General features: G+C 55.5%; 1 protein-coding gene across 5 annotated transcripts in view; it reads right to left on the bottom strand.

The window, feature by feature from the left end:
• The window catches only part of ATP2B4 (ATPase plasma membrane Ca2+ transporting 4), a 62,811-nt gene that overhangs the window by 25,740 nt on the left and 20,994 nt on the right, over positions 1-16,077 (bottom strand). For all 5 annotated transcript variants that reach the window (XM_058819472.1, XM_058819471.1, XM_058819470.1 and 2 more), the window contains exons 2-5: positions 10,944-11,436; positions 4,249-4,446; positions 2,309-2,566; positions 102-227 (exon numbers count right to left, since the gene is read on the bottom strand). In XM_058819472.1, coding sequence (XP_058675455.1) covers positions 102-227; positions 2,309-2,566; positions 4,249-4,446; positions 10,944-11,139 — 778 coding nt within the window. In that variant the 5' untranslated portion in view covers positions 11,140-11,436. The remainder of the gene's footprint in view (positions 1-101; positions 228-2,308; positions 2,567-4,248; positions 4,447-10,943; positions 11,437-16,077) is intronic.

The following is a 16,077-nucleotide window of genomic DNA, read 5'->3' on the forward strand; positions in this document are numbered from 1 at the left end:
GTATTGCTCCAAACCCCATCCAGCCTGGCCTTGGACACCTCCCTGAGAGCAGAGCCCACCCTGATCCCATCCCAGCCCTGCATCCCTCCCTGAGCCCTCACCTGACAGCAGCATGGGGTCTTTATCCATGGATTTCTTCACCTGGTCTGACTCCCCAGTCAGTGAGCTCTCGTCTATCTTCAGGTCATTGCCCTGGATCAGGATCCCGTCCGCTGGCAGGAGATCACCTGGAGAGGAGGAAAAGCAGGGATCAGCCCAGCCTGGCTCAGCCCTGCCTGCCCCATCCCAGGAATGCTCCAAAAGGATCCAAAACTCAGGCTCAGAGCAGCTCTGGAGGGAGGAGAAGCAGCAGGTGGGGTTTGTGAGGGACAGGTGTAATCAAATTAAATCCAAGAGCTCCCAAATCCTTGCTGCAGACTCCTGGGGAGGATTTTACTTGGTGTTTCCCCATCTGGTTTTAACGAATCCTTCCCAGAGCTCCTGATGCATCCAAAATCCACCACATCCATCTGCCAAGTATGGAATTGGGCCCTTGGGAAAACAAACACGGTGTTGGATCAATCTCCTTCCTGAATGGGAGGAATATTCCCCCTGGGAAAGGAGGAGCAGGGCCTGATTGATCCCAAGGGCTGCAGCTCCTGGGTAAGGAAACATCCACCAGCACCTCCAGGATAAGGAAATAACCCCCAACAACTCCTGGGTAAGGAAATAATCCCCAGCATCTCCTGGATAAGGAAATGTTCCCCAAAACCTCCTGGATGAGGAAATGCTCCCCAACAATTCCTGGATAAGGACATATTCCCCAGCATTTCCTGGATAAAAGAATATTCCCCAGCATCTCCTGAATACAAAAATATCCAGCAACTTCTCCTGGATGAGGAAATATTCCTCAAAACCTCCTGGAAAAGGAAACACCCTCAACAGGGATAAGGTTGGGAAAATAAAATAACACAAACTAATACAATATTTTAATTTTGATGCAGCAGATTCTTAAAGCTCCAGGGCAAAGAGAGAAGGTGAGTGGAGCTCCAGTGGTTACTGGAGATGGATACTCCATGAAAATGCTGCCATGGAGCTCCATCACCTCCAAGGCACCATTTCCATGGAGCAACCAGAGGAGCTGCTGCTTGTGCTCAAGGAAGAAGGGCTGGAGAAGGAGGGAGGAGGTGTTTTGTGGAGATAATCAAAACTCCACAACTTTTGTGAGAGTTGTAAAGTCGGGATGTTTATTACAGCGCTGGACACGTGTGGGAATCATTCTCCTAAAACGACACGGGTACCTCTGGGAACTCCAGGTCCCTTTTTATCCCCCTCTCAATACATATGCAAAAAATAAAAATAAATATGCATAAAATTTCACAATAGGTTTATACACCTTCACTTTTACCAATTTCACGTGACATTTGCTGCTAGTTCTTCTTTATCAGAAAGAATTCTTAGGTCAGGCTGACCTGCTCTCACAGCAGTCTCTCTGTCTTTCTCTATCACTTTCTGTCTCCTCCCCTTCGTCTCTGTCTTTCACTGAAGCAGTTTCTTGTCACTCTGGTTTTTTAAGATTTTCTAAGCTTTCTGATGTTGACATTCTTCTAGTGAGCTTTCTCACACACTTTCTGTAAATAACTCATTGTTTTGCATTCCTTTATGGAGGAGGAGAACGTTGATGGACCAGTGTCATTGGAGAGGTGGCACTGTCACCCTTCCAGTCCGCGGTCACTTTTAGAAAACTATAAATGTTACAGTCAGAAAATAAACTTCTTCACCTTGAGAACAGTGGTGTGAGCTTGTGTTCTTTCGTGTCCTATAGTTTCTCTGAGCCTAGGCTTTTGCAATCAGGCTGTTTTCTAACTACAGACAACTCAAAAACGTACATTTCACCTAAATCAAATTAGGATTTCTACTGTGGAAAATTTCTACTCTGCTTCAGAGTCTCCAAGGGGGGAGCACAGCCCCAGCCCCACTCACCGTACTTGATCTGGGCGATGTCGCCCGCCACAATGCACTGTTGGTTTGTCCAGTGTCATTGGAGAGGTGGCACTGTCACCCTCCAATCCACTGTCACTTTTAGAAAACTATAAATGTTAGAATCAGAAAATAAACTTCCTTTTTTCTTCTTCACCTTGAGAACAGCTTGTGTTCTTTTGTGTCCTATGGTGATAGTTTCTCCGAGCCTAGACTTTTGCAATCAGGCTGTTTCCTAACTACAGACAACTCAAAAACGTACATTTCACCTAAATCAAAATGGAATTTCCACTCTGGGAAGTTTCTACTCTGCTTCAGAGTTCCAAGGGGGGAGCCCAGCCCCACTCACCGTACTTGATCTGGGCGATGTCGCCCACCACGATCTCGGCCACGGGGATCTGGATCACCTGGCCCTTGCGGATCACCGTGAACTTCTGCTCCTGCTCGATGCGGCTCTGGAGGCCCCGGAACTGCTTCTCCTTGCTCCAGTCGTTGAAGGCCGTCACCAGCACCACGATGATGACCGAGAACAGGATGGCAGCGCCCTCGATCCAGCCCGCCTGCGACTCGCCCTCGTCCTCCACGCCGCCCGTGGACTGCCCGCACACTGCCGGGAGAGAGACCAGGGATAACCAAAAACACTGCCTGGAGCAGGGAATTCCTGCTTGGATAACCAAAAACACTGCCTGGAGCAGGGAATTCCTGCTTGGATAACCAAAAACACTGCCTGGAATTCCTGCTTGGATAACCCCACACACTGCCCAGAGAGAGACCATGGGATAACCAAAAACACTGCCTGGAGCAGGGAATTCCTGCTTGGATAACCAAAAACATTGCCTGGGAGAGAGACCAGGGATAACCAAAAACACTGCCTGGAGCAGGGAATTCCTGCTTGGATAACCCCAAACACTGCCTGGAATTCCTGCTTGGATAACCCCACACACTGCCTGGAGCAGGGAATTCCTGCTTGGATAACCCCAAACACTGCCCGGGAGAGAAACCATGGGATAACCCCATATGAGAGAGTTCCCATGGGATAACCCCAAACACTGCTGGGAGAGAGCCCATGGGATACCCCAAACAGTGCCTGGAGCAGGGAATTCCTGCTCGGATAACCCCAAACACTGCCCAGGAGAGAGCCCATGGAATATCCCAAACACTGCTGGGAGAGAAACCATGGGATAGCCCCACAGGAGAGAACTCCCATTGGGATAACCCCACACGAGAGAGTTCCCACTGGATAACTCCAAACACTGCCCTGAAAGAACTCCCCATTGGATAACTGCTCCTCCCCCAAAGACCCCAAAGATGGGGAAATGCCACCACCCAACGCCCCCATCCCAAACCCCTGCTCCTACAAGGAACAGGGCAGATCCCAGGATATCCCCACAGGGAACAGGGCAGATCCCACAGTCCCCATCCCAAACCCGTGCTCCCACAGGGAACAGGGCAGATCCCAGAGTCCCCCCACAGGGAATGGGGCAGATCCCAGGGTATCCCCACAGGGAATAGAGCAGATTCCACGATATCCCCACAGGGAATGGGTCAATCCCAGAGTCCCCTCACCAGGAATGGGGCAGATCCCAGGATATCCCTACAGGGAACCAGGCAGATCCCACAGTCCCCATCCCAAACCCGTGCTCCCACAAGGAACAGGGCAGATCCCAGAGTGCTCCCACAGCGAAGGGGGCAGATCCCAGGATATCCCCACAGGGAATAGAGCAGATTCCAGGATATCCCCACCGAGAAAGGGGCAGATCCCAGAGTGCTCCCACAAGGAACAGGGGCAGATCCCACAGTCCCCATCCCAAACCCCCACAGGGAATAGAGCAGATTCCACGATATCCCCACAGGGAATGGGTCGATCCCAGAGTCCCCTCACCAGGAATGGGGCAGATCCCAGAATATCCCTACAGGGAACCAGGCAATCCCACAGTCCCCATCCCGTGCTCCCACAAGGAACAGAGCAGATCCCAGACTGCATCCACAAGGAACGGCGGCAGACCCCAGAGTCTCCATCCCAAACCCCTGTTCCCAAAGGAAAGGGGGCAGATCCCAGGATATCCCCACAGGGAATGGGGCAAATCCCAGGATATCCCCACAGGGAATAGAGCAGATTCCAGGATATCCCCACACGGAACCAGGCAGATCCCACAGTTCCCATCTCAAACCCCTTTTCCCACAAGGAATGAGGCAGATCCCAGGACATCCCCACACGGAAGGGGCAGATCCCAGGATACCCCCCCAGGGAAGGGGGCAGACCCCGGTGTCCCCAGCCCCGGGACTCACGCTCGTTGTCCCCTCCCGGGGGGTGGTAGAAGGACAGCCCCAGCGAGATGATGGCTGCGATCTCCAGGATGATCAGCGTCACGTCCTGCAGCGCCTCCCACACCAGCTGCAGGAACGTCTTGGCCTTCTTGGGGGGGATGAAGTTCTGCCCAAAGGCCTGGCGCCGCTTCTCCAGGTCCGTGGGGTTCCCAGACAGGCCTGGAGGGGTGGGGAGAACAGGGGTGAGGGCAAATCCCACTGCTGGCCCTGTGCAATTCCTCCAGGAGCAGCTCCCTGCTCAGCCCAGAGGAGGTGAGGTGCTGGCAGAGGGGAGACGAGGTGGAAAGAAAGAGGGAAAGGGAAGGGAAGGGAAGGGAAGGGAAGGAAAAGGAAAAGGAAAAGGAAAAGGAAAAGGAAAAGGAAAAGGAAAAGGAAAAGGAAAAGGAAAAGGAAAAGGAAAAGGAAAAGGAAAAGGAAAAGGAAAAGGAAAGGAAAGGAAAGGAAAGGAAAGGAAAGGAAAGGAAAGGAAAGGAAAGGAAAGGAAAGGAAAGGAAAGGAAAGGAAAGGAAAGGAAAGGAAAGGAAAAGGAAAGGAAAGGAAAATATAAAATGAATAAAGTATAAACAAATCAATAAAATTAAATTAAAGTAAACTATAAATAAAGTATAAACAAATCAATAAAACAAACCTATAAATAGAGACAAATAAATAATAGAAATTATATAAAGTATAAACAACTAAAATATAAATAAATAATATATAAATTATAAAACATAATTAAAGTATAAATAAATAAATTATAAATGAATAAAGTATAGACAAAGGAATTAATTAAATAATGCAATAAAGATAATATATTAGTATATAATATATAAACGAATATAATATATAAACTAATCAAAATATAAATAAATAAACTAATTCAATAAATATTAAAACATTAAATATAAATATATAAAGTATATACAAATAAACCAAGATATAAATAAATAAAAATATGAATAATTAATAACCAAAATATAAACAAACAAATAAATAATGTATCAGCCTGCAGCCTGGAGAATGTCACTGTCACCCTCAGTCAGGGGACACCAGGCTGCAGCAGCGCTGTGCCACTGTCACATCTGGGCAGGGGACACCAGGCTGCAGCAGTGCTGTGCCACTGTCACCCTCAGTCAGGGGACACCAGGCTGCAGCAGTGCTGTGCCACTGTCACCCTCAGTCAGGGGACACCAGGCTGCAGCAGTGCTGTGCCACTGACACAGCCTCAGTCAGGGGACACCAGGCTGCAGCAGCGCTGTACCACTGTCACCCTCAGTCAGGGGACACCAGGCTGCACCCTGGCAAGTGCCCACCCAGGTGCTGCCAGCTGGCACCAAGACTGGTGGCCTTGTTTACATCAAATGAGCCGTAAATCTGGGCAATTCTGGGCAATTCTGGGCAATTCTGGGCAATCTGGGCAATTCTGGCCCTGGCAGTGCCCGTGGCACCTGAGCCCTGTCCCGTGCCAGCCCCTGGAGCTGTGGGAGCCTCTCCCAGGCCTGGGGACACTGGGTCCAAACTGGGATCTGGGCATGGAGGGAGCAGGACACAGAGCTGGGAGTGAGGATGGGGAATAAAAGGGAACCTGAGGCCCTTCAGAGCCTGCCAGCAGCCACGGGTGACAGTGGCAATGTGGCCACCTCCAATAAAGCCAGAAATGGTGACAGGGTCCCAGGAGGGAGCAGTGGGTGACAGTGGCCAAGTGACAGGGCCACCCCAAACAGAGCCATAAATGTTGAGGGAGTTCCAACACATGGGCCAGCAATGGGTGACAATGGTGACATGGCCATCCCTAATAAAGCCACAAATGTTGAGGGGGTACCTGGAGGGAGCAGTGACGGTGACACTGGCAAAGTGGCACAGTCAGCCCCAACAAAGCCATAAATGCTCATGGGGTTTCAGGATGGAGGGATGGGTGACAATGGCAAAGTGTCACAGCCACCCCAAACAAAGCCATGAATGGTGACAGGGTCCCAGGAGGGAGTAGTGGGTGACAGTGGAAATGCGACACAGCCACCCCCAAAAAGCCATAAGTGCTGAAGGGGTATCAGGACACAAGGCAGTGATGGTGACAGTGGCAAAGTGACACTGCCACCCCTAATAAAGCCATAAATGCTCATGGGGTCCCACCAGGCAGCAGTGGGTGACAGTGGCAAAGTGACACTGCCACCCCTAATAACGCCATAAATGCTGCAGGGGTGCCAGGCCATGAGGCAGCGATGGTGACAGTGGCAGTGTGACACCGCTGTGTCCCCAGCACCACCTTAAGGGACCCCCCCCACCCCCTCCTGCTCCACCTTAAGATGTCCCCGGGTCACTGCCAGGTCCCGGGATGCTCCAGGAACGGCCCTGGGCACATCCTGGTGGTGCCTGGAGCAGCCTGGCAGTGACAGGGGACCCGGGTCCTGCACTCAGGGGACAGCTCCGAGTCATTCCCAGGGACACCTCCGTGCCAGTCCTGTGTCACTCTGGGGGGACACCTCCCTGCCAGCTCCACGTCATTCCAGGGGATGCCCTTCCCAAAGCCCTGTGTCACTTTGAGGATACCATGTCACTTTGGAGACACCTCCCTGCTTGCTCCATGTCACTGTGGGGACACCTCTGTGCCCACCCTGTGTCACTCAGGGGACACCTCTGTGCCCACCCGATGTCACTCTGTGTCACACCTCCCTGCCCACCCTGTTATCACTCTGGGGACACCTCCCTGCCCACCCCCGTCGCTTTGGGGACATCCCCTGCCAGCCCCGTGTCACTCTGGGGACATCTCTGTGCCCACCCTGTGTCACTTTGAGGACACCTCCCTGTCAGCTCCATGTCACTCTGTGGGACACCTCCATGCCAACCCTGTGTCACTCTGTGGGACACCCTGTGCTAGCCCCATGTCACTCTGGTGACAGCCCTGTGTCACTCTGGGGGGGACACCCCTGTGCCAGCCCGGTATCACTTTGGGGACACCTCTGTGCCAGCCCGGTGTCACTCTGTGGAACATCCCCTGCCAGCCCCATGTCACTCTGTGGGACACCTCTGTGCCCACCCTGTTATCACTCTGGGGACACTTCCATGCCTGCCCCTGTCACTTTGGGGACACCTCTGTGCCAGCCCCATGTCACTCTGGAGGGGACACTTCTGTGGCAGCCCCGTGTCACTCTGTGGGACATCTCTGTGCCCACCCTGTGTCACTTTGGGGACGCTCCCATGCCTGCCCCGTGTCACTTTGGGGACACCTCTGTGCCCACCCATGTCACTCTGTGTCACACCTCCCTGCCCACCCTTTGTTACTTTGGGGACACCTCCCTGCCAGCCCTGTGTCACTCTGTGGGGACACCTCCCTGCCCACCCCATGTCACTCTAGTGACACCCCCATGCCAGCCCCGTGTCCCCATGTGTCCCCACGTGTCCCTGCAGCAGGAGGAAGCAGCAGGATCGATCCCACTCCGCTCCAGCCCAGCTGCAGGGAGGGAGGGGACAGCAGGGAGGGAGGGGACAGCTGGCAGCTGGCACGGAGGGAGGGGACAGCTGGCAGCTGGCACAGCAGCCTCGCTGTCCCCACCCAGCCATGACGAGGAGGCTGAGCAGGATCCTGGGATGTCCCGGCCCGGATTCTCCAGCAGAGGGTGGAAAATGTCGTTCATGGCCATGGAGCCGTGGGGACACACGTGGGGACACATGGGGACACATGGGGACATGGGACAGCCCCACAGCACAGGGCAGCCAGGGGTCCCAAAGCAGATCCCACCCATGGGAACGATCCCAGGGCTGTCCCCCACCCTCCCTGGGGAACTGGGGGAGGTTTGGTGGCTCTGTGCTGGCACAGGGAGGGTGACAAAGAGCCCAAATGCCACTGCAGGTGACAAAGGTGACAAAGAGCAGCAGCCCTGGGCAGGTGCCACCCATGGGGCCACTGCAGGCTCTGGGGCAGGATTAGCAGGGAAATGGGGCAGAAATTCTGGATGGAGGCCACATGTGACAGCAGGGAGCTGTCACCAGTGCCACATCTGCCTGGGGACAGTGGCACAAGGAGCCTCCCTGCAGGAACGGGGCTGGGGAGTGGCAGCCCTGGGTGAGTCAGGGTGGCTGTGCTGGCACCCAGGGGACACGGGTGACTCAGTGCAGTCACACCCCAAAGCCACTCTGGGAGCTGCCCCGAGGGCTTGGGGTCTGCTGGCACCTCCTGGGGCACAGCTGGAGCTGCCACAACCAGCAGACCCCAAAGTGACACCGGGGCTGGGGACCCCAAGGGCCACCTAAGGGGGGCTCTGGGGGACAGTGTTTGCCCACGAGGACAGTGCCAGGCTGGAGAGAGGACAGCCAGGACAGTGCCAGGCTGAAGAGGGGACAGGCAGGACAGTGCCAGGCTGGAGAGAGGACAGCCAGGACAGTACCAGGCTGCCGAGGGGACAGCCAGCACAGTGCCAGGCTGGAGAGGGGACAGCCAGCACAGTGCCAGGCTGGAGAGAGGACAGCCAGGACAGTGCCAGGCTGCCGAGGGGACAGGCAGGACAGTGCCAGGCTGGAGAGAGGACAGCCAGGACAGTGCCAGGCTGCAGAGGGGACAGCCAGGCCTGCAGCACAGGGTGGCACCGAGGGTCCCCATGGGTCCAGGTGGGATCAGAGCACTCCAGGGCACGGATCCTACAGCAGGACAGGGGTGCTGGCAGGACACCCCGGGCTGGTGACACACAGGAGGACGAGGCCCTGTGCCACCCCAGAGGGGTGATCAGCAGAGGGACAATGAGAATGGGGATGGGGACAAACAGTGGGGTCAGACAGAGGTGCCACAGGTCCCCTTGGGGTTCTCCTCTTCCCAAAAATCCCCGAGGATCTGGAGCAGAGACCCTTTGTGTGCTCTCTGGGATTTGGGGCAGCTCAGCTCCACGGGAGGGACATCCCAGGGGCATCGGGGTGGGGCTGAACCCTTCACCTCCCCTACAAGAACCTTTTGGGTTCTCCTCCCGCCTCTCCTCCCGCCCCACTGCAGCGTGATCCCACTTTGGCAGGGCTGAGCACATTGTTTGTGACCTGGGCTTTGTGTTTCCACCGGGACTTCCCCCCTTCTCTAACGACATCCCGATATTGTCTGTCCTTCCCGGTCCCGCTCGCAGCTGGAAAGCTGCAAATCCCCCCCTGCAGCACTAAAAATATCCCACAGATTGTCACTGCTGAGTCCCCATCCCACAGTTTCAGGGCTGAGTCCCATCCCAAAGCTCCAGGGCCAAGTCTCCATCCCACAGCTTTAGGGCTCAGTCTTCATCCCACAGTTTTAGGGCTGTGTCCCAATCTCACAGCTTTAGAGCTGAGTCCCCATCCCAGTTTTAGGGCTGAGTCCCCATCCCAGTTTTAGGACTGTGTCCCCGTCCTACAGCTCCAGAGCTGAGTTCCCATCCCACAGTTTTAGGGCTGAGCCCTCATCCCTAAATTCCAGGGCTGTGTCCCCATCCCACAGTCTTAGGGCTGAGCTCCCATCCGTAAATTCCAGGGCTGTGTCCCCATCCCACAGTTTTAGGGCTGAGTTCCCATCCCAGTTTTAGGGCTGAGCTCCCATCCCACAGACTGTCACAGCCAAGTCCTCATCCTACAGTTTTAGAGCACCCCACAGCTCCAGGGATCAGTTCCCATTCCACAGTTTTAGGGCTGAGTTCCCATCCCAGTTTTAGGGCTGAGTCCCATCCCAGTTTTAGGGCCAAGTCCCCATCCCACAGCCCCAGGAATCCCCTCAGAGCTGGACCCAGGGACTCTCTGCCCCCTGCACCCCCTCAGTGCCAGGGAAGGCTCCACTGCTGTGCCACCAGTGCCACCAGCCTGGCTGATGAGGGGACCCCAAAAGCCAGCCTAGCCCGTGAGGGCAGAGGTGACACCCTGAGACCCTCCCAGAGGTGACCCCAGGTGTCACTGCCACCACCCCAGCTGCAGTGTCCAGGTTTGCCTTGGAGAATCCTCAGTCCAGGAGGGACCTGGGCCCTTTGGGGACTCACTGCTCCTGTCCCTGACCCAAAGTGCCCCCAACAGCTGAAGGTGGCACCTGGCCACCTCGCCAGCGCCCTCTAACCTTTACACCTCCCCTCCCACTCTGTCAATGATTAAACAGGGAACAGCTGGAGCAGCACCTGGGCTGTGGGGAGGAGCTGCAAACCCCAACCCACATCCCTGACAACCCCAGAGGTGACAACCCCAGAGGTGACAACCCCAGACCATGGGACAGCCACTGGAGACACCATCTTTAAGTGCCACCTTCATGTGGTTCCATCCCAAAAGAGACAATCCCAGACCACATGACAGCCACTGGAGCCACCACCCTCCAGCATCACTTTCACATGGCTCCATTCCACAGGTGACAACCCCAGAGGTGACAGCCCTAGACTCTGGGAGCCACCACCCTCAGGTGTCACTTTCACATGGCTCCAACCTGGAGGTGACAACCCCAGAGGTGACAACCCCAGACCTTGGGAGCCACCACTATCAGATGTCACCTTCACATGGCTCCATCCTGGACGTGACAACCCCAAACCTTGGGAGCCACCACCCTTGGACATCACATGCATGTGGCTCCATCCTGGAGGTGACAACCTCAGAGGTGACAACCCCAGACCATGGAAGACACCACCATCAGGTGTCACCTTCACCTGGCCCCATCCTGAAGGTGACAACACCAGAGGGGACAACCCCAGCCCACTCACCTTCAACCGGCGACGTCTTCAACCTCTTGCAGACGTTCTGGACGCCTCCATAGGAGTCGTTGATCCGGGCCACGGCCTCGGCGCTCCTCAGCTCCATGAGGTTCCTGAGCTCCACCAAGGAGCACCCAAAGTCCCCCTCATGGCTGCCCTCGGCCACTGAGTTCCCGGGGTGGTGGTCGGCCACGTTGTTCGTCATCTTGTCACGGTGCCGGTGCCCCCGGCGCGGCGCTCCCGGCGCGGCCTCGCTCGCGGCTCCGGCGGCTCCGGGGGGGGATGCTCCGTGTGGCCCCTTCCCTGGGGGCTTCCCTGGGGGCTTCCCGGGGGGAACGGGCGGCTCTAGCCGAGCCCAACTTGTCGGGATGAAGGTGTAAACAGGATGTGCATGTTACCGCGGAGGCGACCTTAGCAACGCCCGGCGTGCAGCTCCTGCAGCGGGAGGAGGAGGAGGAGGAGGAGGAGGAGGAGGGCTCCCTGGATACCACAGCAACTGGAGCTGCGAAAACAACCGTGGGAAACAAAAATATCGGCGTCAGGAGGGCTTGGGAAGGAGCGAGGCGCCCCATGGGGTGGGAGAGGGAGCGGTGATGCCCCAAGGAGGGGATTTTTTAGGGAGAATTTGGTGTCAGCGTGGTTGGGGCAGGAATTCCTGGGTGAGAAGTTGAGCTCGGAGTGTGGAGCGGGGAAAAGCCGCAGCTGCGGGGCCGGGCAGGAAAGGAGCGCAGGTGGTTCTTCACTTTCAGACCAGACAAACCCTCCCATTCATTTTGGGTTAAAAATACCCCTCAGCAGTGGGAAACAGCTGCTTCCTCCCCTGGGCAGGACGTGGGGGCCCCAGCATCGCTCCCCGCCCTGCTGGCAGGTAGGGAACAATCCCAATATCCTGATATCCCAATATCCTGATATCCTGATATCCCAATATTCAAATATCCCAATATCCCAATATCCTGATATCCCAATATCCTAATATCCCAATATCCTGATATCCTGATATCCTGATATCCCAATATCCTGATATCCCAATGTCCAAATATCCCAATGTCCCAATATCCTGATATCCCAATATCCCAATACTCCAATACCCTGATATCCCAAAATCGCAATGTCCAAATATCCCAATATCCAAGTATCTCAAAGTCCCAATATCCTAAATTCCCAAAATCCTGATATCCCAATATCCAAATATTTCAATATCCCAAAGTCCCAATATCCCAAAGTCTCAATATCCCAATGTCCCAATGTCCCAAATTCCCCAAATCCCAATATCCAAATATCCCAAAATCCCAATACCTCAAATATCCCAATATCCCAAATTCCCAATATCCCAAATTCCCAAAATCCTGATATCCCAATATCCAAGTATCCCAATATCCCAAAATCCTAATGTCCCAATGTCCCAATATCCCAAATTCCCAATATCCCAATACGCCAATAGAGAAAGGGGCTGCAGCACCCCGTGGGCTCTGCACTAGCTGGGAGATGCCACAGGAACCACGAAATACAAAAGGGAAGTGAAGAGAAACCACCAAAACCTGAGAGTTTCTCAGAAACTGAGGCTTTTCCGTTAATGACCTGTTCTGAGGCGGCTCCCTGAGGGCAGCAAGTGGCTCTCAGTGTCCCCAAGAGCTGCCGCCCTGGTCACAACCCCCCAGCAAGGACAGAGGAGCCTTAAAAACACTTCAATGAGGCCAAGCAGGGACCATGAGCATCCCACAGCTCCCCCATTCCTCAGGGATTTGGGGGCTGGGATTCCCTGCTGGCATCTCAGAGTTCTAGGGACAAACAGGGACATGAAGGGAACAGCACAGGCCAGAGGGAAAAAGGGCTTTTTGTCAGCCAGGGTTAGCTGTGTTCCCAAGCTCCAGGGAAGCTCCCGGCACTCCAGAGGCAAAAAGGCTGCGAGGGGAGGCTCTCATGGAGAGAAAATAAAATCTTTCTGAGGGCAAAATAAATAAAGAGCATCAAGGGAACGGCCACTCCGGCAGCATCTGCCCCAGATGGGGCCCAGGGGTGGCAGAGCCGGCTGGGGAGGGACAGGAGGGAGGAGGGAGAACGCCCATGGCTGATCCCGGAACACAGGGGGTGCACCAGCCCTCAGAAACCCCACAGAAAGGCACCAAATCAGCACAAGGATGGCATGAACAGCCCCAATTTCAACCCCAGAGCTCTCCCATACTGCCCCATCCCAAACTGCCCCGATTTCAGCCCCAGAGTTGTCTCAAACTGCCCCATCACAAACAGCCCCAATTCCAGCCTCAGAGCAGTCCCAAACTGCCCCAACTGCAGCCCCAAAGTTGTCCCAAACTGTCCCAATTCCTGCCCCAGAAATGTCCCAAACTGCCCCATCCCAAACTGCCCCAATTTCAGCCCCAGGACTGTCCCAAACAGCCCCGATTCCAGCTCCAGAGTAGTCCCAAACTGCCCCAATTCCAGCCCCACAGTTGTCCCAAACTGCCCCGATTCCAGCCCCAGGGCTGTCCCAAACTGTCCTGTCCCAAACTGCCCCAATTCCAGCCGCAGGGTTGTCCCAAACTGCCCCAATTCCAGCCGCAGGGTTGTCCCAAACTGCCCCAATTCCAGCCCCAGGTTTGTCCCAAACTGCCCCAATTCCAGCCCCAGGGTTGTCCCAAACTGCCCCAATTCCAGCCCCAGGGTTGTCCCAAACTGCCCCAATTCCAGCCCCAGGGTTGTCCCAAACTGCCCCAGGGCTGTCCCAAACTGCCCCAACTCCTGCCCCAGAGCTGTCCCAAACTGTCCTGTCCCAAACCACCCCGATTCCAGCCCCAGCCCCAGGGACAGCACAACCCCAAAGAACCAACCCCCCCTGCCTGGCCCTCCTTATCCCACCAGCAGCACCCCCAGGGCAGCTCCCGGCACTATCAGGGCACCACAGGCACCAACTGCACCTCGGGGACAGCAGTGACACTGCCAGAATGTCCCCACCTCGGGAGGGACTTGTGGCCCAGCTGCAGGGAGGGGGGGAGAGGGGCAGGATGGGGGGAACATCGGGATGGGGACACAGGGATGGAAGGACAGGGATGGGACACAGGAAAGCGACACAGGAATGGGACAGGAATGAAAGGACACAGAGATGGAAGTACACAGAGATGGGACACAGGGATGGGACACAGGAATGGGACAGGAATGAAACGACACAGGGATGGAAGGACACAGGGATGGGACACAGGAAAGCGACACAGGAATGGGACAGGAATGAAAGGACACAGAGATGGAAGTACACAGAGATGGGACACAGGGATGAAAGGACACAGATGGGACACAAGGATGGGACACATGGGGATGAAAGAACACAGAGATGGGACACAGAGATGGAAGGACACAGGGATGGGACACAGGAATGAAAGGACACAGATGGGACAGGGATGGAAGGACACAGGGATGGGACACACGGATGGGACACAAGGATGGGGACACACGGATGGGACACAGGAATGGAAGGACACAGGGATGGGACACAGGAATAGGGACACAGGAATGAAAGAACACAGAGAGGGGACACAAGGATGGAAGGACACAGAGATGGGACACAGGGATGGAAGGACACAGAGATGGACACAGGGATGGAAGGACACAGAGAGGGGACACAGGAATGGAAGGACACAGAGATGGACACAGGGATGGAAGGACACAGAGACGGACACAGGGATGGAAGGACACAGAGATGGACACAGGGATGGGAGGACACAGAGATGGACACAGAGATGGAAGGACACAGGGATGGGACACAGGAATGAAAGGACACAGATGGGACAGGGATGGAAGGACACAGAGATGGACACAGGGATGGAAGGACACAGGAATGGGACACACGGATGGAAGGACACAGGGATGGGGACACTGGGACACCCAAGCTCCCACCCAGAGCGTTTCTGCTGCTCCATCCAGCAGGGATCCCTGCCCATCCCCAGCCCCGTTATCCCACGGCTCCTCCTGGAGCTGAGCTCATCCATCCCTGCAAGGCAGCAGCTCCCAGCAGCGGGAAGCAGGAGGTGGCAGGCCCAATTAAGCAGGCTCCTGCTGATTAAGAGAAAAAACGCTAATTCCCCCTCCCCACCACGCTCATTTCCTCCTCTTTCATAGCAACCGGCGCTGTCTGAGGAGCGCTCAGAGGTTAAGAGGGAGACGGTTAATTAATACTGGAACAGCCTAGCCCTTAATTACCCCTGACAGAGCTCAGGGGGCAGCGATCAGCACCATCCCTGTGTCCCACTGCGAGATTCCAGCCTGGAATTTGCTCTCCTAGGGGAAAGGAGGGATCCAGCCCCATCCCTGTGTCCCACTGTGAGATTTCAGCCTGGAATTTGCTCTGTCCTGGGGGAAAGGAGGGACCCAGCCCCATCCCTGTGTCCCACTGCGAGATTCCAGCCTGGAATTTGATCTCCTAGGGGAAAGGAGGGATCCAGCACCATCCCTGTGTCCCACCCTGCAATCCCAGCCTGGGACCGAGGTGTGGGATGGTTCCTGTCCACTCTGAGCATCCTCCCCCAGCCCTTTTGGGATCACAGCCCCATTCCCAGGGGATCCACCCGGATCAGAGCCATCGCTCTGAGGAGCTCCCAGTGACCCCAGCACGTTCTGTCCTTCACTCTGGGAATCCATTCCCACAGCTCCCAGACCTCGGAGAGGAACAAACTCCCTGAGGGAAGAAAGTAAACAGCCCAGGTGGGGAGAGGACAGGACCTGAGCTCCCTGAGCTCCTCTGTCACCTCCCTGCGAAGGTGACACCAGCTGTGTCACCTCCTAAATGCCATCCCTGAGCTGGGGACCCACCTGGAGCCTGGTGGGGTGTGAGGGGAGGAAGGAGAGGGGTGTGAGGAGTGGAAGGAGCCGGATATGAGGGGAGGAAGAAGAGGGGTATGAGGGGAGGAAGGATTAGGAGAGGAGTGTGAGGGGAGGAAGAGTAGGAGCAGGGTATGAGGAGAGGAAGGAGAAGGAGAGGGGTGTGAGGGGAGGAAGGAGCTGGATATGAGGGGAGGAAGGAGCAGGAGCAGGAGTGTGAGGGGAGGAAGGAGCGTGCGGGCTCCAGGCAGGAGGAGCTGGCGAGGAGCAGCGGAGCCGGTGCTGCAGCTGAACCTGCCCGGAATAATAAACGGCAGCACAGCACCTCTGTCCTGCC

The sequence above is a fragment of the Ammospiza caudacuta genome, chromosome 24 (assembly GCF_027887145.1).
Source record: "Ammospiza caudacuta isolate bAmmCau1 chromosome 24, bAmmCau1.pri, whole genome shotgun sequence".
Classification (NCBI taxonomy): domain Eukaryota; kingdom Metazoa; phylum Chordata; class Aves; order Passeriformes; family Passerellidae; genus Ammospiza; species Ammospiza caudacuta.